The 24,190-nt window shown below is 37.9% G+C and overlaps 2 protein-coding genes, 1 long non-coding RNA gene and 1 other non-coding gene across 7 annotated transcripts in view; 1 reads left to right on the top strand and 3 right to left on the bottom strand.

Annotated features, from left to right (window-relative positions):
* Positions 1 to 24,190, bottom strand: part of LOC146466299 (uncharacterized) — a 246,582-nt gene that overhangs the window by 137,032 nt on the left and 85,360 nt on the right. The window lies entirely within an intron of this gene.
* Positions 429 to 13,750, bottom strand: LOC146466305 (A-type voltage-gated potassium channel KCND2-like). 4 transcript variants are annotated; one of them, XM_085127510.1, is made up of 5 exons: positions 13,647 to 13,750; positions 13,458 to 13,541; positions 5,504 to 5,696; positions 1,882 to 2,770; positions 429 to 1,137 (listed from the first exon to the last, which is right to left on the bottom strand). In XM_085127510.1, the coding sequence occupies exons 3-5, from the start codon at positions 5,691 to 5,693 to the stop codon at positions 927 to 929; spliced, it is 1,290 nt and encodes a 429-aa protein (XP_084983636.1). In that variant the 5' UTR covers positions 5,694 to 5,696; positions 13,458 to 13,541; positions 13,647 to 13,750; the 3' UTR covers positions 429 to 926. The 4 variants fall into 4 exon arrangements, with proteins under 4 accessions (XP_084983636.1, XP_084983638.1, XP_084983637.1 ...); XM_085127512.1 differs by lacking the exons at positions 13,458 to 13,541; positions 13,647 to 13,750 and adding an exon at positions 8,760 to 8,768; XM_085127511.1 differs by lacking the exons at positions 13,458 to 13,541; positions 13,647 to 13,750 and adding an exon at positions 7,916 to 8,653.
* On the bottom strand, positions 7,777 to 7,849 carry Trnav-uac (transfer RNA valine (anticodon UAC)). Its single transcript has one exon. It is a non-coding gene; the product is annotated as a tRNA-Val (tRNA).
* LOC146466304 (uncharacterized) lies at positions 15,703 to 20,624 on the top strand. The gene is made up of 2 exons (XM_085127516.1): positions 15,703 to 16,547; positions 18,416 to 20,624. Exons 1-2 carry the CDS (start codon positions 15,813 to 15,815, stop codon positions 18,569 to 18,571), a joined length of 891 nt encoding a protein of 296 aa, XP_084983642.1. The 5' UTR covers positions 15,703 to 15,812; the 3' UTR covers positions 18,572 to 20,624.

The raw sequence follows: 24,190 nt of genomic DNA, 5'->3' as shown, positions 1-24,190 counted from the left end.
CTACCTTTGTCGTGCGATTGGCTCTGTTAATTTTTCTAGGAATGCCGTATTTACTCGAAATAGCGACTCTCTAGATCTGCGCTTCCATCGAAAACGCTGCATCTATCAGCAAGAACGCGGTACGTGGTCGAAACAATTGAGCTCAAGAGTGGCGCTTATTTGGAGAAAGTGTTAAACAGGTGTTAAAGGAATTTAAAAATATGTAACAGGTTTCGATTCGTTTTAAGTCTATTATAAGGAGGAAGACAACGAGACATTTTACAGACACTTTAAATTCAGTTTTTTCTTGCTGGTGCTTTAGAAAAGGAAGTGTATTAAATTTTTATTTAGAAAAGCTTTTAAATGAGTTTTAATAAGCGTCTCTCATGAATAAACTCTACTTTTGCCAGAGGCACATAGTTGGAAGAATTCAACAAGCTTCGCGGTGCTTTTGCAAGTAAACACAGCAATCTGTAAGTGATTCTTCTGAACGCGTCCCAATCACAGATAGTTATATTCTTGTGTTTTTCGTTCAAGGCTCATTTTATAGCTGTGCCATACGAAAACGCCCCGAGTTTGACGAAGCCTGTAATTGCGATGAAAAATAATACTAAACAAGTACACCTTCTCAATGTTCGTTACAGTTGACAGCAAGTTAAGGTGACGTCTAAATTAAGGATTTAATTTACTCGTTTCTGCGTTGTTTCATTGTCTGCAGAGGAAACTCGCCGGTGAATCCCACAACACCGGTAAACGCTTTGAACGGTGGTTGGCTCGAGGTTCTTAGTTTGTTATGATTCGTAGTTTCAACGTGTTGTTGATGGCGGATTCGCTGTTCCCAGTGCGATCGGAATCCTTTTTAGCTAATCGCGAGTTTCTCAAGCACTTTCTCTCCTGGTATACATGAATAATACTTTTCCAACGACGCTCCCTATTTTCCTCGCCTGTTATTTTGTGGTCGAAATGCGGACGGACGATTGTCTAGAGTGGTTGTGCTTTTTCTTCTTGTCAACTTGCTCCTCTCTTCCCTCTTCCCTTTTGCGACTAAAGTTCTTTTCCAGCACAGGAGCCGGCAAGGCCACTACCATAATACCGCTGAGGGAACATACGACTCCTGTGAGACGGCCAAGCAAGCTAAGCGGGGTCATATCACCATAGCTACAAAAATAACATAATAATTTTAACCTCTGGTAGCCCTTGGTTTTGCTCGTGTTTCTTCAACTCTCCATCCTGCATTTCGAAACCGAGAGACTGGCGCGTACCAGATGGGGGTAGAGAAGGGAATATTTTTTCTCCTCCCTCTCCTCCCCTACTCTTATAAATTCGATGAAAGTGAGAAGTGATCATCGCAGTGAATTTTCCAATTTATGCAATTGGAAATTGGAAGCCTGAAAAAAATTCAGGCTTCAACGGGATTCGAACCCGTGACCTCCGCGTTACCGGTGCGATGCTCTACCAACTGAGCTATGAAGCCACACATTGGGAGCAAGGTCAATTGTATGAATTATTTCATATACTTTACATCGTTTCACTCCTCTCACGGGAAAATGGGAACCTACAATTGACCTTGCTCCCAATGTGTGGCTTCATACCCACAGTCTAATAGATAAGGAATTGCAAACAATTTTTTTTAACGAGCAGTCAAGTGCAAAACCAAATTTCCAAAAGAGAAAACGCAATCGTAATAAGACAGAAAAACAGCATGTTTTTGGAACTAATATTAAAGTGCTGATCAATGTACGATCCAATCTTCCAATGATATAGCTATTTAAACTTACGTAAGACAAAGTTGCCCTGTGCAAAATCAAATTAAATGTTTTTGGGATTCCGATCTTGAATGATATGCCTCTGCAGGTGAAAAATCGCTTAACTAAAAATAAGAAATTTAAGGTTGCCACTTACCCGAGCGTTGTCATGGTGACGATAACGTACCAAAATGTCGCCGGGATACTTTCAAATGGTGTGTCTTTATCCGTAATCTCGGCGTAGTAAATAATCGTAGAAAATAGTATAACAAGGGTTATTAGCACCACAAACACGAAACTCAGTTCCGAAAGGCTAGCGAGTAGCGACGATCCTGCCTCGCGAACCTTCGTATTGTGCCGTGACATCTTAACAATACGGAAAATTCTGAAAATGCGGAGGACAGTGAAAGGGCCGCCGGCGGCGTCTGGGAAAATCAGTGCCACGTAGTACGGAATGATCGCCACGACGTCGATGACGCTTAAGAACTGTTTCATAAAGTTGAATCTGTTTGGAGCTGCCCACAGTCTAGCTAGGTATTCCACAGTGAATACTAAAACGCACAGAGACTCGACGACGTAGAATTGTCTGGAATACTTGTCTCCGCATTTGAGCTTTCCACATGGAAGTGTCTCTGCTGTAGAAGCCACTACGCTTATTAGAATCAGTATAGCAGAAACATAGTGCATGAAAAGTCCTATGATGTTTTGGCCAGGGTCTTCAAATAGCTTCCACATTTTTTCCCTCGGTGTGGTAGGGACGAATTCATCGTCTTCTGTTTTAGCATGGCGGCGTTGATAGTCTTCAAATTCCTCGTGTTTTTCTTGGAAAATCTCAAAGCAACAATCGCTGAGATTGTTTTTCACGATGCCAAAGAAGTCGAGCTCTCCTTTGAAGCAACAGGCACATTCGTCTTCGGGATAATGCAGTTTTCCCTTGCGATAAAACTGGATAATGTAGCTGAAGAGATCGGGGTCACGATCAAAGAAATATTCATTCCGTTTTGTGTCGAAGAATACGTCTCGCCTTGAACTTCCTAGAAGCGTGTCTGAAAACAAAACAAGCGAGGTTGTTGGAATATTTATTTGCCATATTCTCTGCCTCGTACCCAGACGTCTCTCTTGTCATGCAAATTAGCAATTTCCCATGAAGCCTCACGCATCGCGCTTGTTCAAGTGCGACCTGTGAAGGACGTATTTCCGCCAATTTTAATTTTCGCGTTTCTGTAAAAGGTGTTATAAATTCCCGAGAATGTCCCTATTGTGTCGCTATCATGAAAGAATCTTACACTCAACATGTAAATGAAAAATTGTAAGAAAAACTTGTCAAAAAATCCTGCAATCAATTTATTAAAGACATTCGACGGAAAATTTGTTTCAGAAAATGACAGAAATGCAAAAACTGTGGCAGTTCTAGAGAGACCGGAAGTAAAACTGTACATCAACAAATCTTTCTTTGGCGATATTCACATTACGCAAAACCCCTTCCGTAAGATCTTATGTTAGTAAATTGTTATTTTATAATAGTAAGTTTTCAAATTCTTGGGGAATCATTTGACACTTGGATTTTGCTTTACCAGCAAAGTAAACGTCTCTCGTGTTTGCTTAAACCGGTCAAAATGGCAGTTTTAGACAATTGTGTGTACTGTTTGTTAACATATGTATATTGGAATATTTGTCTATCTTCGACCAAAAAAATTAAGAAAAAACCGATGTAATTTAGCTGATGCATGCGGCCCTATTTGTTCACATTAATTAAAGCATTCGTATACCTATTTCGCTCAACTTTGTCTTCAAACCAGCTAAAAGCCTAGTGCAGGTACACTTTAATTTCAGCTTAAGTTAACATTTACATAAACCGCAAATTTGAATAAATACAAGGCATCAAATAGTTAAAATTCACTGCTTGTCAATGAACGCGCGAAAAAGCATTTCGCATTTCGCAGACTTCCATTTGTTAGATACAATTCATAGCTTTTTATCTTTCTTTCGGTATCGTCTAGCTGCTTTTTAAAAAAATTATCGAAAAGAAGCTTTCGGGAAACATGATTGGCGCAGAACGCTTTCCTTTAACACCGAACTTGGATGGATTATATTATTCCAAAGGAGAAAAACAAAACTCGCTAATTGAAAAACAGCGGTGTTCTTCGACACAATAAATTGTCAGCTGTCCGTTCGGTTACATCTTTCGTTACCAAGTTATTTTGGCAAGTTCAAGGTTTAAGTTCCTGTTTATATAGAGGGAAGAAGATTCTAGAAGGCGAAATAACTTTTCGTTTGGTTTACACGAAGAAATTTCTGACGGGGTGGTTTACCAAGTAGGGAAGCAAAAAAAGACAAATTGTTGGCCTTTAGCAGCTGAACGCCCGGCTGCCGCCAGGTTTTTTCTGTCCCTAGCTATAGTACTGGGATCTTCCGAGACAAGGTAGTTTACATGGTGCTAGGATCTTCCTATCTCTCAGCTAGGAAGTTCCTATCGCTAGAAACTACCAGCGCTAGGGCCAAGTACAACCTTTTGCATGTAAACTGAATACAGAAAACATATGGCGCTAGGATGATCCGCCTTATTTAGGATCTTCCTCCCTCCATGTAATTTAAACAGCCCCTTTATCGCATAGATTTTTCCTTCAAAGTGACTTTAAGTTTACTTTTGAAAAATGCACCCGTATTGTTACGTTTTTGCCTGTTCTTAATGAAATCGAAACCATGGAAACCATCGAAAGAGATTTCAATAGTATGGCGGACTGTAACAGTGACATGGAAACTCTTGCATGAATAAAAACATTTTGCAACGTTGCGATCAAATGAAAGCGAAGCCTCTGTTTGAACGCATTAAAGCGCACGGCATCAAAATTAGGCCGGATAAAATTGAAATTCGACAGGAATGGAGTGTTTACGCTAACAAAAAGTTCTCCATTAGAGATATTCAAAGCTTCTTAAGCGAGTTAATATGGTGGTTTTTTAAAGAGCTTTTAAGTCCCATGTACATAATATATGAAAGCTGAATGCACCTGCTACACTGAGTCAAATTTCAAAATATCTCGACAATTTTAGTGCAATTCAACCTTCTAGAAAAATCGATCAAAATGAGCAAATATTTCACAGCTGTCAGCCATGTAAATTCACCAGTTTTGTTCTTATTTATTCGTCCAAACGTTAATTATAATTAATGTAAGCTAGACGTCGGGCTGTTTCGTTTTGTTTTCCACTACTTAGAACACAGGTCTTTCTTTATTAAAAAAGTCCCATCTTTAAATATGAAAATAACTGCTAATTGAAATCATCTTGAAAATGATATCCGCATATTACCATATCCGTTTGACAAAAACTGAATTGGAGTACAAAATGATCTTTTCAGAATCTGTCAGATTCGCAGTGTAAACAAAGCTATTTTTGAATTTTCGAGAAAAAAAATGCCTTCAATATTTAATTTCACCAAGTATACTTCATCAAGAATTTCTTACTCTGTGGCTAAGATATTATATATTTTGCTTTCGTATTTATCTTTGTATTTATATTATTGTGGTAGATTTTAAGCTCCTTAAAGTATCATATTTATGAGAACTATTCTGAAATAAATAAATTTAAATAATAGCGTAAAAAAAGCAGAAGTTTTCTTCCCATAAAACCAACGCATTCATTTACGTCAATCAGCAATACGTTAGCATGGATTAACCGGTTAAAATTTCTCGATGAGCCCAAGTTCGAAACTTTTGCCAAGTGATTTTAGGCAAAGAGGATCGTTTTCACTATAAGAACGGGATAAATTTGCGAAAAAATACCTGGATGTTTCGTGAATATAGCATCTTCAGCTTGAAAGCGGCGGCCGCTGACATTAATCGTAATAAAGTCATCGCGAGACTTCCTTTTGAAAGCCACTCTCAGCTTGGGATGAATCCTTCGATGCTCGATCTGCGAAGAACAGGCCGTTGTCTTTCCATCTTCGTTAATGCTGTTCACGTGCACGGACATTTCCTGAAATATATTAAAAACACGAAAGGTTCGCTACAAACAATTACAGATCCAATTCGTCTCCTTGGAAAAACTGGGTTCTCGAAAAAATTAAAAATAAAAATAAAACTAATCGCTGCATGGAATCACGAAACCAAATTATTGTTTTTACCAGAATTGCAAGACCTTAGCGTCGAGGTTTTTTTGTTTACAAAAGTTTACGTTCCCCTTGACGTCTAAGGACTTCTTAGTTGAGCAGGTTTGCGGTCTGTGAGAAAAATATTCTATCCAGCAAGCCGTCAAGCTCATTAGAAATTCAAAACTGCACTATTTAATTGATACGTGCGGTAAATATCCACCTGCGTGAATATTGTTAAAACTTCAAAGCGGTGCAAGCACTTTTTTGGACCCGTAGGTGTCAGGTGGATAATTTAAATGAAAAATACTTCCTGTTTACTGGATAATTTTGTCATTGAAAAAAAAAAGGGAGAAAAACAGAAAATTCTGAATGTATACATAGAGTTGGTTTTTATCCCCCGAGGGGGGAGGGGGGCTTCCCAGAATTTTTGGGATGGGATGAACGACTTCCCTTAGCTGAATTAATTAAACTCTCGAACAACACTTAAAAAAATCTGTGAAGGCTGTATAAATCTGCCCACAATACTCGAAACACTCAAGGCCTAATTTTTACGTCCCGAGAAAAGAAATCGCAAAAAAAAAATTCCCTTAAAACGGTCCAGTAATAGCCAAACAAATCAGACACTTTTAATACTTGGTACATATTTGGCGCGAAACGGAAATTACGACAGCCCAATTCAGGAAGGAAAAGGAAGCAAAATATATGATTTTGCCTATTCCACGACTAGCACCTTAAATCTTCTTATTTTTTGGCCAAAAAGGCAAAAAATCTTTACTATGTTTCCGAACCAGTTAGCAAAGCCCTATATTTCAAAATCAAATGGTCAAAAGCTGCACCCTTAAGCTCACCAGGACGATAACAAACAATTTTTTTTTTCATACCGGTATATATAACGGTGGCTCGTAAGTGTACGGCAAAATCATTTCCGCAATGGCAAAATCATTTTTAATCACGGCAAAATTAAATCTTCGCTGTGGTGAAAAACGATTTTGCCGTAATTAAAGGCAAAACAGATGGTATGCGTACATCAAATTCAGATGATCGTAGTATATCAGAGACTTCAGCAGAACCGGTGCAAGGACCAAACGGCCGTTGAGGTTGCGGAAACCTGTAATCGTATTAAATACTGGATATTGTATCGTGCAATTCCAGAGATTTGATTGGCTTAGCAGCCAGGCATAGGAGCCATTATACCATGCCCGAGATATAGAAACCATTAAATTGTCTTCTGGTTGTTCTTGTAAAGCGAAATCAGCAATATCTAGCAATATTTCTTGTTCTGTTTGGTGAATAAAACACGTATTCCACTCGCGCTTATTGTATAGGACATGATTATAGACAACTTGGCGCTACGCGCCTCGTTAATTGGCTATCTGTCATCTCTTATCCAACGCGCTCTCTTGGAATAATTGTTAAATATACACTGTATATATAGTTTGTAGAAGAAATTTCTCTGGTTCTACAGCGCTGGTTTTAGGAACATTTGAATTGTTTAAGTATTCCCTGCTGCTGTTTTGAAATGTTCTTGAAACACGAAAAACAATTTATCTTGTTGTTAAAAAAATTGAGTCCTTTCGGCCGTCACTTTAATTGGCAGATCTGCCTCTCAGTATAAATTGTAACAACATTGTTTATATTCAAACAGCAATTAGTTTTGAAGCTACAAAGCTCTTTGAAAAATTGCGCCTTTGCTGAAATAACAAGGGTATGATAAGTAAACACGTCTTTTTCAAAACATTTTATTCAGGAAAACTAAATTGAAAGGCAAACAAAACCTCCCCAGTCGACTGAGAAAACGTTTCTCAAAATAACTTTCCTTTTTTTAAATGACCACCGCTAATATTTCATCCACAAGCTTAAAATTCGAATACAAATGTCGACTTTAATTTAAAGTGCTTTGACCAAACTTGAATTGGATCGAATCCAGACGCTTTGTGAAAAAAAGAAAAGAAAAAGAAAAAGAAATGGTTTCGGCCAGGCTCGAACTGGCGACCTTCTGCGTGTAAAGCAGACGTGATAACCACTACACTACGAAACCAAGCACAGCTCGCTATGATATATTTTTGTTTATTATTTTAGTGACAATGACCTGCAGCGTTTTTACCTTTCTTGAACTCTTTAATCTGTCTCAAACCTAGATATAAAAAAAAATAAAAGAAGCCCATAGCTGACCAAATATTAATTAAATCCTTTAAATCCTAAACGTATACAAAAGCAAGTGTCAGTTTAGCTTTGCGATGGTTTGGAAAGAGTGCTAGTGAAACTTTGAGGGTGACGTAGCATTTTCTGACACGTTATTTTAAGCAACTTTCATTTATTTTTTACGCTATTAAATTTTCTACAATTTCTACAATGCTCCAAATTTTCCCATAAGCGCAATTTGTGTTCGTACATTGTTCATTTCCGGCCATTGGAATGCAGTTGATTTGCGCATGTTCGACTTTTTTTTTCCAATTTCTGGATTTCAACACACCGCATGTCTAAACGTCTTTTCCTTTATATTTAATAATTTATTAATACCACTTGGGCAATCGCACTTTAAACTCTCAGCTTGTCAATATGAATCTTACTAAACACATTTTCTTGTACTGTCGAAGATTTTTGGGATAACGAAGATGATTTTCCCTGTCTTCACTGCAACTTGATTTTGTAAATAAAACTGACAGATTTAAAAGTTGCCGGTTCCCATGAAATCTTCAATTTCATTTACATTTGGCAGCATTTCTATTACATTATGGCAAGAACAGGTATACAAGCTTCGGATGAATCATTTGCCAAAACTTCAGGACCATGTACTCAGATATTAATAGAGTACGAATGTAGAAAATAATTCTGAATATTATTTCTTTGTTGCCGCGCGTTAAATCTGATGTAATCATAAATTTTCAGTCTAATTAAAAACATGATATCTATAACTATATTATAAAGACTGAATGGAGAATACTTACTATACGCCAGTTTTCGCCCTTAAAAAGAATCCTACGCGGGGAAAGCGAAATTTGCAAGCGTAATAATAATTCTGCAATAAAAAATTTATAACCAAAGCCCTTCGTTTGAGGAATTTCTCCATTGATCCATGAAAATAAAAAATTAAAAAAAGTTAAAGTTATTATCCGCTTATAATTTTGGCTCTTATCGAAATAAAGAAGTCAACCAATTTTACCGCAAAAATTCATAATATAATGAAAAAAATCTTGCTAATTCTATTCTGATTCAAGAGGCTTTTTAGGGTGTAATTAAAGAACAATTCCCCGACTACGTTGGAATTAAAAACAGACCGCGAATTCGTTCTACATTTTGTATAGTAAATACGACGGCCAAAGTCGAAGGCAATATTTTATTGTTATACTTAAATGGGGATAAAAAAGATGTTTGTCAATGAGACAAGTTCTGGTCAAGAAACCGACAGAATAAAATTCATGGACCAGCGTTTCTTGCCAAAAGCCTGAAAAGTTCTATTTTTGTTATCGATAACAAACGTATTTAGTTTGCTATCATTGATTAATTTTTCCCTATCTGTGAGACGCTTTATCTTCAAGAATTTGCAGATAACAGTCATTCCATGACAATACACTTATCTAAAAAAGTATTGCTTGTGTTGAAAAGGTGAATCAAACACATAAAATAATCGTCGGACTACTTTTAATTTTGTTGTCAATCGCATTTATTGAGTTATTAAAAAAATGGGATTTATTTTGTCTGCAGTACATGTATTAGCATTCGTATCAATTGGAAAAAAACATGAAACCGCCAAGAGACGCCTGAAAGTGGATTTTCGTATTTTAGTTCAAAAGTTAAATAAAAGTTATGGAGTCATTGACAAGCAAAAGTGAGATTTACGATCTTGCTTATGGCAAACGGCAAAAAAAACTGAACTTCACCTGGGAAAGAAAAACGGCGAGAGGCAAAAGTGGATTATCGTGGTCACGTGGTCATTTTTGCCGATTGTCGTAAACGCGTAAGACGTCAGCGAAAGCAACGAGATTGAGCTCGAAAAATCAAAAAGCCGCTTGTGGTTTTTGTTTTCTCATTCAAACTCGCAATTTTTTTATTGTGCTCATCACCGACGAAACTTCGCAGAAATGGACCTAAATTGAAACAAACGCTTCCTAAAAAATATAGCGTTGCCAGTTCTTGGTCTTCTACTTTTTGTGACGTTACAAGATACCTTGTAGTAGAGTTTAAAATTTTTTCTGCAACTTTCAATGCAATGTTCTCGTTAAGAATCCTTTACAAGTTGCAGAAAAGATTGCCTGGTGTTATAGACACCTTTATTATTAATAGACAAAGTTCAAACTGTCACCCTCGTAAACTTTCACCCACTCTCGCCCACGCTTTTGTGCAGACTGGTTTTGAGGGAATAATCAGGGCTGTCAATTCTCCCGGATAATCCGGGAGTCTCCAGATTTTGAACCGTATCTTCTGGTCTCCAGATTTATGTGTGTATATCTCCCGGATAATTGACGAAGTTTGCTATTTGTCGTTGACTCGACTTTCTGACAAGAAAATCTGTAATGTTTAGCGTTGTTTCTGGTACTGTATAATGTACTCCTCCCCGCTTCTGAAAGGTGCTTTGTTATTGCTGGCCGGGGAAGTCATATTCTCCATATTTGAAGACGTGTGAGGTTGACATGCCTGGGAATTTTTATTTATACTTTGATGACTTTCCGTATATTTAATTTTTTACATCAGTTTGTCCAAGGAAGTGAAACATGTTTTCTGCAAAGTCTTGTAATGTTATGCTCTCGTTATCATTGTTTTGCAAGTTGCAGAAACTGAGAATATCTGGTGCAATAGGCATCTTTATTGTTAATAGACAAAGATCTAACTTAGTACAGTACGCTCGTAAACTTTCATCCGCTTTCACAAACTGGCTTTGAAAGATCTGTTATTTATAGAGCAAGAATTTTATCTATAGTCTAATAACTTCCCGTATAATTAATTTTTTATATCGGTTTGTCAAAGAAATTGAAACAAATAAGCCCTTAGAATAGAATTAAACTTAATTTCCGTTTTTCTTTTATTTTTTTTTTTCTTGCTAATTAAGTACCGCAATTATTTGCTTTCTAATAAACTTTGCACCTCTTTCAAAAATGGAACAATGTAGTGAATGTTTCTGTTACTTCAAGTATCAATATATTTTGTTATTATTGTGGTTAGACAACCGCGTACTTTAATAACAAGCAATAAAGCTATTTCTTTAAAAGTTTATTACAAATCAAGAACGCCGGCGCCATTTTTGTTCAAGTGTTAACTTAATCAACACGTAGCTTAATTACATGTTCTCACCATGCAAATTTCCTGTTTCAAAAATTGAGTCACTGTTTGTAATTCTAAAATTGAGCTACTAGCTGCTAAAACTGAATAAGATTTACTGAGCAGTCCTTGAGTTTCGTTGTGATGCAGTACTTTCCTGTGGTTTTGATCATTATGCTGTACAAGGTGTTTCTGTTGGGAAGTGGTCAAATTAAAAACTACTATACTCGCATTGGACCCACGAACCCACAAAATAGATGGTGGTCTCTGTCTGTACCTCCTTCCTCAACCTCAAAAGATGATGTCTTTATTGCATAGCCACCCTTCCATGCAGCAGTAAAAATGACAGTGAGATTCAAACCTCACTTTTCTTGTTTATCTAGCAATGCTAACTCTTGCTAGCTGAGTGTATCTGTGTCTACTCAAATTTTAAAGCCAATAAAATTTTGTCGGTAAAGTTCATGAGATAGCTGGTGTCTTCGATAACCACATTACCCCCAGAAAACGGTTCATTACGGTGAATATATGCTAAGAAGACCTTGATTGCGTTGAAATTCGCATTTGTAAAGGAAATCAGCTGTTTTCCTCGGCAAAATATCAGCTTAAAAAACTTCGTAGTTTGCTTAAATGTTCTCGTTTAGTACCTTGTTGTCTTGTTCTATGTCATTTTGTTCAACCGTAAGTGTCACACAAGTCGACAAAACCAGCGCGTGGCAAAAAAAAACCAGTCAGTTGGACATTTCAAAATTCAGGAATCTTTCCAAGCCATTAAATAAGCCGCGTGGAGGTCAAAAATATTAGACTAGAGAACTTGAAAAGTATTAATGTAGGTCAAAAGTAAATGGGTAACTTGAAATATTGTTATTTATTTAAGCGTGATCATTAGATAATGTAATTCTAGAGTTTTGATTGGCCCTGATATATCAGCCATTATACCATGCCCGGGAAATGGCGACCATTAAATTGTCCTCTGGTTGTTCTTGCAAAGTGAAATCAGCAAGATCTAGCAATATTTCTTGACTCTTTTTAATAAAACAATTATTCTTCTCGTGCTTGTTGGAATTGATATGATTAAAGCCTCGCCTTGTTGGCTATCTATGATATCATCTCATATCCAACGCGCGCTCGTAGAATAATTGTTAATTATCCGCCTCAGAAATTTGGATTAAATTGTGAAGAAAAACCACCGTTTACTTTAGCGATAAGGTCAAACGTTTATAAATGCTATAAACGCACCCCTTTCGTTTTCAGTGGCGCAAAAAAGTCGTCGTGTTTTGAGAGCTAGCTAGCATTTTGAGACGGCCAACTGCGGTTTGCAAACTTCGGTTTTTAAAAATTTATGCAACTTAAATTTTCAGGTTAAGTATCCAAAAATATCAAACTGTATAAGCCTACACAGATAGGCCTTTTAAAGGCCACCAAACAATTTGGGAAGAGAGCAGACACTATTATCTAGCATCCGAACTAGTAATCGGAAGGTCTTAGGTTCGACTCCTGATAGGAGCACTCGGATTTCTTTTTTCCGAGTATGCCTGCGTCACTTTCTTGAATAATCATCATTCTCATTCATTCACCAGGCTGGAAATATACCATCACATTTCTTTCATATACCATACGTTCGACATTCAAATCCTAGCAGTATGCAGGATGTTTGTCCCATGAACCTAGTTTAATGACCTTAGCTCCCACGAGTCTCCTGTAGCTCAGTGGTAGAGCATCCGAACTAGTAATCGGAAGGTCTTAGGTTCGACTCCTGATAGGAGCACTCGGATTTCTTTTTTCCGAGTATGCCTGCGTCACTTTCTTGAATAATCATCATTCTTACTAAATATTATTTATCTTTTCTATTCAAACTCAAATTCAAACCTAGTTTGATCAGTAATAAATTTCTTTTAACGCAGTCAAGATTTGAAACAGATAAGGTTTAACTTATAATTGTTAAGATAAAAATGTTTTCTTCTTAATCTTGTACATTTTCAGCTGAAGTCCTAAGTGTAAATGAATTGTTCCGTAAGATATCGAATATCTGCACAACTCACCAATCGCAGATGGAAATCCCCGGGGGGTTGTTCGTTTTAAATTATTGTTGTGACGCCTTCAACACAGTCGAAATAAGATAGATAGGCACTAAATTATTCACAACATAAAGAAAAAACGCAAGCCAAATAAAGTAACAAGAATAACTAAAGTTAAGCGATAGATGTCTGCATAGAAAAATATATCTCACAATCTCAAAGGTGTAATGCGCAGTACGTTTTACACCTTAAGTGAAATACTGTTGTTATGAGTGAGTATAATATTATGCTTCAAAGAGCGTACACACCTGGTTATTTTTTTAGCTTCTTCTTCTTCTTTTCTTTCGGTATAAATTTTCTGAGGAGTATGCCTACCTGTTTAGTTTTATTTACATTTTCATGTATAAATGTGCCAGATTCTTGCAGTTTTCTAAGCTCGCTTCGGGTTGACTCCAATATCTGAACATTGGAATAAATACAAACATAAATAGTTTTGCTTTTACACACGACATTCAATACGCAAAAAAAATCCCGTAATTTGCTAAAATAGGGAAAAATATTTACCACCGCAGATCCTTACATGCACTGGAAGCGAAGATCGACTATGCGCAAAGGCCACGAAATTTGACAAATATATTCTGGATACTCCCTTGTAATGGAACAAGATCTCAAAACAGAAAAACAATTATGTACCTAATAACATTAATAATTAATGTTTCCTTCAACGTATTAAAAACCTCAGTGATTATGAGCTAAATGAAATATATTGGTATTTTGATGACCATGTTTTTCTCATTGACTCATATGGCTCCCGGCAAAATCAATTTTATTGTACGCCAATTTGATAAGGAAGAGATAGCGCTGACATTTACGTAATCGGAAAAGCCACCGTTGTTTGTTGCTAGAAATTGAACCTTGCATGCTGCCATTGTTATCTCCTGCCGAGGTGTCGTTTGCAAAATTTAGTGACTCTTATCTTTATATAGAGCGTTTTCATTCACGTGACCACCGGCCATATTGGTTTACTGAAACAAAAGAAAGTTTTTGCATAAAAATAGAGTTTAATTCCCAGAGGTTTAGTTTGGAACACCAACATGGCCGCCACTTCTTTGTTTTGGGACACCAACATGGCCGTCGTGACGTCATGTGAAAACACTCTATACAAATTCACGAGAAGTAGTTACAAAACAGAATCGTATTCACCTACAAAGAAATTGAGCTTATAAAAATATTATTTCCGCTCCTTGAAATATATGAGTACGCTCCACGCTGGACCGATTTTTTTTGCCGGTAAAGTAATTTTCGATCTCCAGTATAATGGATAAAGAAACCGCAAAACCGTTCTTCGTAGTCAACCAGATTAATTTGCTGATGCCTTGGACGGCCACAGGTTACCAACCTCTGGGTGAATAATTCCTGTGCAGTGCTCAGTTTACATGGATGTTTGCGGCAATCAAATAAACCTTTCTGAGGGCGATGTTTAAGGCTTTTTAAATGGATGAAAATTAAATAAAAACTGTCTAAAATATCAACATAATCAGCGTTGTTTGTTTGTGGGTGAAGTGATCATGAATTAAAGGCGTTTTGACTTGTCCGTTCAAAAACTTCTCAGTTTGCAAATGGAAGGCGCCAATGGTCATGTGCCAGTCCTTGTCAAAATGGCGTTCGAAGAACATGTTAGACACAGCCCATCAAATTTGGACATTCTATTTACTAATTCACTAGTATAGCTTGTTATCTCTGACACTCATTCCAAGTGCAGTAGCTTGCTCGGTTCATGAGACAAATTTCTGTTAGAAAATTTCCTGATGTAGAGCATTTGAATTAGAAGCCGAAAACAACTGCCCCTTAATCAGTTGCGCATTTAGTAAGAAGGTTAATATTTAGTTACATTTAGTTGGAAGGTTCTGGCGGGTAGAGGTATACACCCTGATACGCTCTCTTTTCGCCATTCAGGCACCATTTACATATTTTAATTTTAATTTTTAATTTTTGCTAGTTTCGCGAGGAAAAATGCACAGTTGCAGGCAGAGACGCAACCTCGTTGCAAGGGTCTTTCATCTCCCCACCCCAGAAGGGGTGGGGAGATGAAAGTCCCCAGGAACGAGGTTTGAAGGGACGCTGCAACAGCGCAAACCAATTACTGCGTGGGCTCAGAACAGAAAAACAAGGCCGGATAAAAAAATTAAACTAAGGCAAGACCCGTCAGTTTGTAAGCGGAATTTACCAACTTTTAGGATAAGTTTTATCCTAGTCCTTCGAATTTCTTTACAATAGCGCGCACTATTTTCTGAGTGATTATTTTTCAAGATTTTATAGCACCATTTCTTCTAAATGACGCATTCGATTTACAGCCTGGCCGCTCTGATTTGGCGCGCCATTTCATAGGAAGCCAAACAAAAATTTTGATTGACAAGCCTAGCAACGAACATTTCAGACTTTCTGTCTCTCTAAATAATCATTACGTGACAGGAGCAGTTAAAGGTAAAATAGTATAATATTACAAAGAATCGTAGTTTTATTGCTCTTCAAAAACGTGATTTTTTTTTTTTCGCTATAAAAACTTGAAAAACACTTTTGTTTACGTGGAAGGCATGCCACGTGACCTTATTTCCCAAGATGCAAAGAGACGAAAACGCCCCGAGCACACCTTTACACATTTTATCTTTTCCTTCGTTGTGTCATCTGTAAGTTTTTTCCCTGCCTTTTTACCTTGCTTTAAACGATATTATGGGCGATATAGATATTGGAAAGCGAATTTTTGTCAAGGGATTCTCGCCGGAGACGACGGAGAACGAGCTGAGAGAGTATTTTCAAGACTTTGGCACAGTGAAAGAGAGCAAAGTCGTACGAGATCGCAACGGGTTTAGCAAGGGCTATGCGTTCATTACGTTCGAATCGCAAGAGGTAGCGGATCAAGTTCGCGACCAGGACTCTCTTGAATTCAGAGGAAAGAGTTTGAACGTTGCCAAGGCGGTCCGCAGAAAGAGCAAGAGGAATTTTGGAAAGTACTATTACCACAGACAAGAACCCGGAGAGAGCTCAAGTCACGGGAGCTACTACGCGTTTTCAACATCGGATGGAAGCATGTACTACGCAATGAATCAACAACCACACTTCGTCCTGGTGCCAACATATTCTCCTTCGATGCATTATCAATCTCAGAGCCCTTACCCACAGCACTCTCATTCAGCATCTCAGCCGGTCTACACCACAACAGCGGTGGTTGGAAATTCGTACCTGCAACCGACGCCATACTCTTTCCCGCACGGACATTCTTGGAACGAAGTAGCGGCAGTTCCAATGAATGCAGCAGCCGTTGTGCCCAAAGTTCACCATCAGTTTTCTGCAGAAACCCCCACAGAAATTGCAGTTGCTAGTACTCATGGCCAACCGGCGCAGATTGTTAGCTTGGCGATTCCTGACGGAAATTATGTACCCGAAGTTGGAACCGTTTCGGGCGAGGTAATCTAAAAATAAGCTTAACTTAAACTTGTTTACGATAATTGAAGCAATTTCAAAGTGCACGCTCAAAATGTTTTATAATTGAAAACAATTTTCTTGTTCACGTTAAGACTGATTTAATTTGAGTTTTACCTTGAAAACAACAAAAATTATGAAGCCAGTGACTGTGTAATACGGTACACTTGTTTTAACGTTTTTCGAATGCCGGTAAACAAGTCCGGCGTAAACAAGGGGTAAAATTTTCTAAATTTTTCCTTTTATAGTTTTTTACATGCCAGATCATAGGCAAACAAGGTAAAGTCTCTAAAATTACTTAAAATTGGCTTAAGATCTCCACCTTTTAAAAACTGGAGGGTCCATTTTAATAGTGAAAGGGCATCCGACTAGATCACGGAGGGTCGTGGGTTCAAACTCGGATTTTTTTCCGAGTCTTCGTTTCTCCCTTATTCACATTTGTTATCGTGAAAGATTTTTACAAACGTTTTTCTGACTGCAAATTGTGTCAATTTTGCTGCGTAATGATTTTCACCATTTTTATTTTTTAAGGCAAGTTGAACGTCTCAACTTAAAATTTTTCCTTTTCTAAGCTTTGCTCTCTATCGGCATTAGTGATTTTCTATCAAACTCGGAAATCCGATAATACAGGAAAAAGCTTCCCAGCATTTCTAGAAATTTTCTTATTGCCAGCGGCAAAAATCTTTCTTCAATCTCATGAATAACATGCAAGCAGAGTAATGATTTTAGAACAACGCAAATTAATTTATTTTACTTTAATAACACGTGGGCGAAGGTTTTTCAGTTTGATTCAATTTACTTTCTTCCATTATTACCGAGCAGTACTTTCCTGTGGTGCTGTTTATTACGCTGTACAAGGTAGCTCTAACGTTTGAGTCTGTAGATGAAATTCTAAAGTGTGGCCATTCAAATGAAAGCTATTGAACAGTACTTTCCTGTGGTGCTGTTTATTATGCTGTACAAGGTGGAACTAACTTTTGAGTCAGTGGATGAAATCCAAAAGTGTGACCATTCAAATGAAAGCTACTGAGCAGTACTTTCCTGTGGTGCTGTTTATTATGCTGTACAAGGTGGAACTAACTTTTGAGTCAGTGGATGAAATCCAAAAGTGTGACCATTCAAATGAAAGCTACTGAGCAGTACTTTCCTGTGGTGCTGTTTATTATGCTGCACAAGGTGGATCTAACTTTTGAGTCTGTGAATGGAATTCTAGAGTGCATGTGACCATTCAAATAAAACATTTTGAGCTGTACTTCCCTGTGGTGTGGTTATTATGCTGTACAAAGTGGTTCTTAACTTTTGACTCTGGAGATGAAATCCTAAAAAATATTGTGACCATTCACATGAAATTCACTGGGCAGTACTTAACTGCGGTGTTGTTTATTATGCTGTACAAGGTGGCTTTAACTTTTTAAATGAAGTTCCACTCAGCTTCTTAAATGAAAAATATAAAAACATTATTAAGTCACTCTCATCCTTGGCAGTATTTTTGGGATGTTCTTAACATATTGGAAAATTCCCGGCTCAAGGTTCTCAAGCAAAAATTGAATGTATACAAAATGGTTCTAGCTTTTGGGTAAGTGGATGAAATCCTAAAGTGTGACAATTGAAATTTACTTATCAGTACTTTCTAATGGTATTGTATTCCATGATGTGCATACATTGTGCTTCTTAATTTTAGTCTGCACATGAAATTTCAGAGAAGTATTATTAAGAAAAGCCACTCGCTCTTAAATTCTATCACATTAATTCAGGAACACTCTTATTGAAGTGTGAAATGTCACTGCATTGAGAATAATGATGATGATGATGATGATGATGATGATATGATGATGTTATTTTGAATTTTACAGCTGGTGTTTGAGAGCCCCAAAGGCAAGACAGCTGACAAGAAAGTGCCATCCATAAAGTTCTTGAAGAAACATGAACCATCAAACCCAGGTGGTCTGCCAGTCACTCCAACAACCACCATCCATCTCATCAATGGGCAAGTGCCATCCACTCAGTAACTATTTCTGAAATCAGATTTTTTTCAGTACTCCTTCAAATCCAGTGATCAACATCCAAATTGATCTCAGGGTTTGCAAAACATTTCTGTTCACACAAGTAATTAGACTGATCTGACTGACGGACTGGCTGAATGGCTGACTTACTGACTGACTGGCTGAATGGCTGACTTGCTGACTGACTGCCTGACTGACTGACTGACTGCCTGACTGACTGACTGACTGACTGACTGATTGAATGGCTGACTGACTGACTGGCTGACTGACTGACTGACTGACTGACTGACTGACTGACTGGCTGAATGGCTGACTTGCTGACGAACTGACTGACTGACTGGCTGAATGGCTAACTGACTGACTGAATGGCTGACTGACTGACTGACTGACTGTCTGACTGACTGACTGAATGGCTGACTGACTGACTGACTGTCTGACCGACTGACTGTATGACTGACTGACTGACTGTATGACTGACTGACTGACTGACTGACTGACTAACTCACTCGCTGACTGACTCACTGACTGACTGACCGGCTGACTGATAGACTGACAGGCTGCTGACTGCCAAACTGACTGACAGACTGACTAGTGACTGGCCGACCAACTGACTGACTTACAGACTCATAGACAGACAGACTGACTGACTGACAGGTTAGTTGGTTGGTTGGTTGGTTGGTTGATTGAATACATGCTGATTGAAAACTGCAAGGGTGCTTTTTGCAGAATACATAATACATATGCTGACACAGGGACAGCTCAGATAGCTTGTTTCCATGGTAAGATTAGGAAAAAGCTTAGGTTTTAGTTTAGCTTGGCAGTTTCTTTAGGTAGAGTAGGTTTAGGCTTAGGTTTAGGATTAGGGAATTCTTATTTCTGAATTGTGTATTCTGCAAAATTCAATCATGCCAAAATATTTCAGTCTTCTAGAGTTTTAAGTACAAGGTTTGAGGGATTCAAGTTTCAAGAGATTCAAGAAAATCCAGTGTTGATCAATGTTTAAGATTGAAGGGTTCTACAAAATCTGATTCTGAGGAAGCTGTAGTTGTAAATACATAGGTAGATTATAGCGTAACCACTAGCTGAGCTTCTAACACAACTAACAGAAATAAGATATTTATTGACATGATTTTATGCACTAATTGTATAAGTGAATGTATTTGCCAAAATACTGAATTATCCCGTGAAATAGCAGCATATTCCTACGATCATACATAATTTTTACGAGTCCTTTTTGTGTGTGCAGTAGATTTAAGACCAATAGGCCAATTCACTTTGCATCAATATTTTCCCATTTCAAGTGCATTAAGAATGTGCACCTTTTTCTAAAGTACTTCCCAGCTATAAAAGTATCTGAAAAATAACAAAAGTATAGTACGAACATGCACAATGTTTTCTAAACATTCAAAACTGATTGCACCTGGCCAAAGATCTCGCTGATCGAACTTGAGGGTTCTAGACGCAGAATCAACCTTTTATCCTTCCATAAGACATATACTTGTCTAAAATTTGAAAAATATGTCGAATGCCCACTTCCTCTAATCGATTGCAAGTTCGTGAAAATGATCCCGCGCCCGAAATCCTGAACTCAATAGAACGGTCGAAATCTAGTGTAACTAAGCTTGTCAAACTTGTCTGCAAAGTTCTTTTACAAAGTATCTCAATTTAGTCCCCTGAGTTTGAAGATCTTCAAAGTCAATTTGCACAAAAATAATTTGCTATTGGATTCTCATACAAACACTGTATTTTGCGCAAATTTTTCTGCCATTGAAAATGGCGGCTAATTTACGTGACCTGAAAGCTCTGTACACTAAAGCTATAGTGTGTTTAAGCTGGCTGTATGGATCATAAGCTTGACACAACATACGCAGATTAATGAGAAATGATGAAACTTTGGATACGCTTGTTTTCGTATAGATGCAGGGTTGGCCCAAGGCAATAATCACATGCGTGAGTGGAACCACTCTTTTTTAACCTAAATGCTGCTTATATCTGTGAACTATTGGTAAAATTTTGTAACGTGCTTTCATATCGTCTAATAAAACTGTCAATGTGTTGATCCAGCTTCCATGCTCATTTTTTACGCAAGTTTTCATATTGAGTGTGTGAAACCCAAATTTTGGTTTAAAGTTTCAAGAAATTCAGGACAGTGTTCCATTCCTTCTATATCGCCCCATGTAACGGAATCCGGAATCCGGAATCCAGAGAAATTTTCATGTTGGAATCCGGAATCCAGGACATTTTTTATGTTGGAATCCGGAATCCAGTGAGCTGGACTCCGGAATTCACTAAAGTTTTGGAATCCGGAATCCAGTGAGCTGGAATCCGGAATTCACTAAAGTTTTGGAATCCGGAATCTACTTGTGTCGGAATCCACTTGTGTCGAATTGTTTTGGTAGATTCTTCTATTTTTCTACCCAGTCACCGTTTAGCGGTCCACCTCTGACTCTTCTACACTTGCGACACTCGAAACACGTGTTCGAACTTGTCCACGCAGGACACACCCCTCCCGGGGGTGGGATATTTTCCTCATGACGTCAGCTTCAAAGCACATGCGACAAAAAAGATGCTCGAAGATTCGCTCGTTGAAGCCGAAATTAGAAGCAAAATGAAACTTCAGAAGCTTGAATGACTTGTTGATACTTGAATTTCTCGACATTTCTGCAGAAGAAAAAACTCGAGGGAACAGTAGTTTTGGGGCTCCATTTTTCATTTTGATCCGTTGATATACGACTTTAAATCAGGAAAGTGAATCGTCGAAAAGGCAGATTAATTAACATTTTTCATTTTTATGGGCTTTTCGTTTTATTGTTTTTCTCGATGCCTGCATGTAAATAGTATATAGGAATTGCCAGAATGACGTTTTCGAAATGTTTTGTTCTATGAGAGGGTATCGGTGTTTTTTCCCAACGGAATCATGACTTATTGTTCCACTACAATATGGGATAAAGGTATGTGTTTTGTTTAAATTATTACACTAGAGCTGAAAATACGAGTAGAACCAAGGACGCCGTAATCTGGATTCCAAATTATTGGAATCCGGAATCCAGAGGGTTGGAATCCGGAATCCAGTGAATCCAGAGGGTTGGGATCCGGAATCCAGAGGGATGGAATCCGGAATCCAATACCTCTGTGGATTCCGTTACATGGGGCGATTCTATAGCACGCACGGGGAATGTTGAGTGGCGTGGAACTGCGGTGATGTTGTGTTACCCTCTTGCTTGAAGGACTCCCTATTTTTCCCGCCCCTCCTCCCCCACACAGTGTACCCTGACTAGGGCCCCCCTCGGTAGTTTAGACACTCTCCCCAGATTTCGTTTGCCGTTGCAAAACAAGACGGTGATAGTTCGATTGAAGCGAACGAGTCTCGAAAATCCAACGGAAAAATAGGGGATTGTGAATAATTGGGAGGCAATTATTTATATAATGCATTCCTCATTTTAAATTAAGAACGGATAAAAAACAACAAACAAACCCTGCGATACATCCATCAAACGTTGTGTAGGACTGTAATGCTCTACACCTCGCAACCCACCCCTCCCCAGGGGTTAATGTAGCCAGACCTACTTGACAAAAACTAGTGAAATGGAAGCCGAAGTATTAGGACATCCAAAGTTTTAGTCAGCTTATAAACAATTTAATACAATAAATTTTATGAAAAAGGGAAAGCTATTTAACTACCCACCAAGACATTTTCATCGCTAAGTTCACCCGTCCCACCACTCTCTCGTTGTTTCAAAGTGTCACTTTCGCGACAGCAAAATGGCGGGAAAATGTCGCGTGAGCAGCCAGTGAGAAATCGACAGTAAAATCAGCAAAATGGCTTCCACGAGCAGCCTCCACGAAAACTAATCACTTGATTGATTCACTTAAACCCGTGTTGCCTTATAATGAATCACTAAAGACTACGATTTTCATCAGGACAAAAAGGTAAACAGATAATTACGCTGTGAACTTTTCTTCTGTTGTACGTTCATGTTGAATTTCGCTTTTTATAGCGATGGACAACCGCCGGGAAAAAAGACTTTTGTGAACGTAGTTTGAATTACTCATGGGCGCCATTCGAGAACATTAAAGCAAACAGTTAGAAATGTTGTTTCAGTTGCATTCACATCATTGCTTGGCTTTTTAAATTAAAAGGCAAATTTGTGTGAGCTAACACCCTTTGATATGTTTGGATTCTTCAGCTGAATTCGAAAATTTAAATTGCCGAAAATTTTTGGGAACGAAATTTTATTTTCCAAATTTACCAGCTGCTGTCAGCTTTCCAAAAACGCTAGCTAGCCTTTTATTGCCCTTTTACCAATGAATTTGCCCCTCCACATGAAAAACAAAAGGGATTAGTTTTCCTGCTTCGTTTGCGAGAGTTTGAGCAAACAGTTCGCTAAAAAAGGCGACAGTAGTTTTCTCACAAGTTCTCAACTTATTCCGAATTTCTGAGACTCGTATTATGTCCTTCCAAACAAATATTTATTCCATCGTAATGAAGCGTTGGGTGTCTATGATTTCATAAGCCTGAAATTGTAAGTTCTTCTTTGCTTCTGATATATATTTCCTTGGTAGAAGTTAATATTATTGAGCTTTCATCCGCCTTTTTGTGTTCTAGTCAGACGGAAAGCGTTCACCTTAGTCCATCTCTTACGGATTGAATCGCTTGGATTATTAAAATAGCCTCAAGAGCCATTTTCACACCAAGTGAAGGTAAGACTGTTACAAAATCTTAAAAAATAATAATTCATTTCATCACCAGCCATTAACACTTGGATATTTTTCTTTAATTCTTGAAGTAACTTTCGAAGCATTTGACATGCAATCCACCTTACAGGAAAAAAAAGATGGCGGTTGTACATTATAATTACCAAAATACTTTGTGAACTTGTCACAGCCAAAAGGCACATTGAAAACATATTTTCTATTCCAAAATTCGTCGCTGTTCGAATAACATTGTGTATGCAAGGTTTGAAGTTTTTAGAACTTTTCTCTACGTTTTTATGAGCGCTTTTAGAGTTTTCGTACGCTTAGAATTATAGGTAAATGCTACCAGTCGCCATGTTGTTCGATACGGTAGATTGACTCTACATCTTACGAGTTGAGGGGGAGGGGGGGAATCTCCCCACCCCAGCTTCCCACCCTAACGGGGGAGTAGATTCAACTTCCCCAGATATCCCATTGCATTGTTATCATGCTGAAGGCCTCAAGTGCGTGATCGAATGAAATTAGTATATGTCGATCACTTTTCAGAAGACAAGATAGCGCTTAATTAATTCATCTTGTTCTTTCTGAGAGATATATCAATTAGAAAGAAAATTGCTCTTGTTTTGGCATGATATTGAAATTAATATTTCCCGAATATCTTTTTATCTTTGAAGCTAATTTCAGCAAAGTTCTTGTCATGATAAAGTGTGGTTTAAAATTTTTGAGAAATTTCCAAAAGAACGATGTCACGAGTTTGTCTATTTTTTCTCAGAGTTTGACAATGGCATCCTTAAGCTTTTACACGGGAACAACAGTCTTATTTGTTTTTCTATAAGTTATATTTTAGCTTTTATAAGCTTTATTATCACCAGCTTTGGACTCTTGCTGAGTGTGTTGGGATTTTTTTCCGTGCGACCACTAAGTTGAAAT

Source organism: Pavona decussata, unplaced genomic scaffold, assembly GCF_977016875.1.
Source record: "Pavona decussata unplaced genomic scaffold, jaPavDecu1.1 SCAFFOLD_145, whole genome shotgun sequence".
Taxonomy (NCBI): domain Eukaryota; kingdom Metazoa; phylum Cnidaria; class Anthozoa; order Scleractinia; family Agariciidae; genus Pavona; species Pavona decussata.
Note: the sequence above shows the minus strand (reverse complement) of the source record. Positions and strands in the feature narration are given on the sequence as shown.

What these genes read in the sequence shown, in the direction of transcription:
- LOC146466304 (XM_085127516.1), top strand. Translation starts at nt 15,813, where the DNA reads ATGGGCGATATAGATATTGGAAAGCGAATTTTTGTCAAGGGATTCTCG. An exon ending in TTGGAACCGTTTCGGGCGAG is followed by an intron (nt 16,548 to 18,415) that starts GTAATCTAAAAA and finishes TGAATTTTACAG; the next exon opens with CTGGTGTTTGAGAGCCCCAA.
- LOC146466305 (XM_085127510.1), bottom strand. Translation starts at nt 5,693, where the DNA reads ATGTCCGTGCACGTGAACAGCATTAACGAAGATGGAAAGACAACGGCC. An exon ending in TATATTCACGAAACATCCAG is followed by an intron (nt 2,771 to 5,503) that starts GTATTTTTTCGC and finishes TTTTGTTTTCAG; the next exon opens with ACACGCTTCTAGGAAGTTCA. An exon ending in GTCACCATGACAACGCTCGG is followed by an intron (nt 1,138 to 1,881) that starts GTAAGTGGCAAC and finishes TTATTTTTGTAG; the next exon opens with CTATGGTGATATGACCCCGC.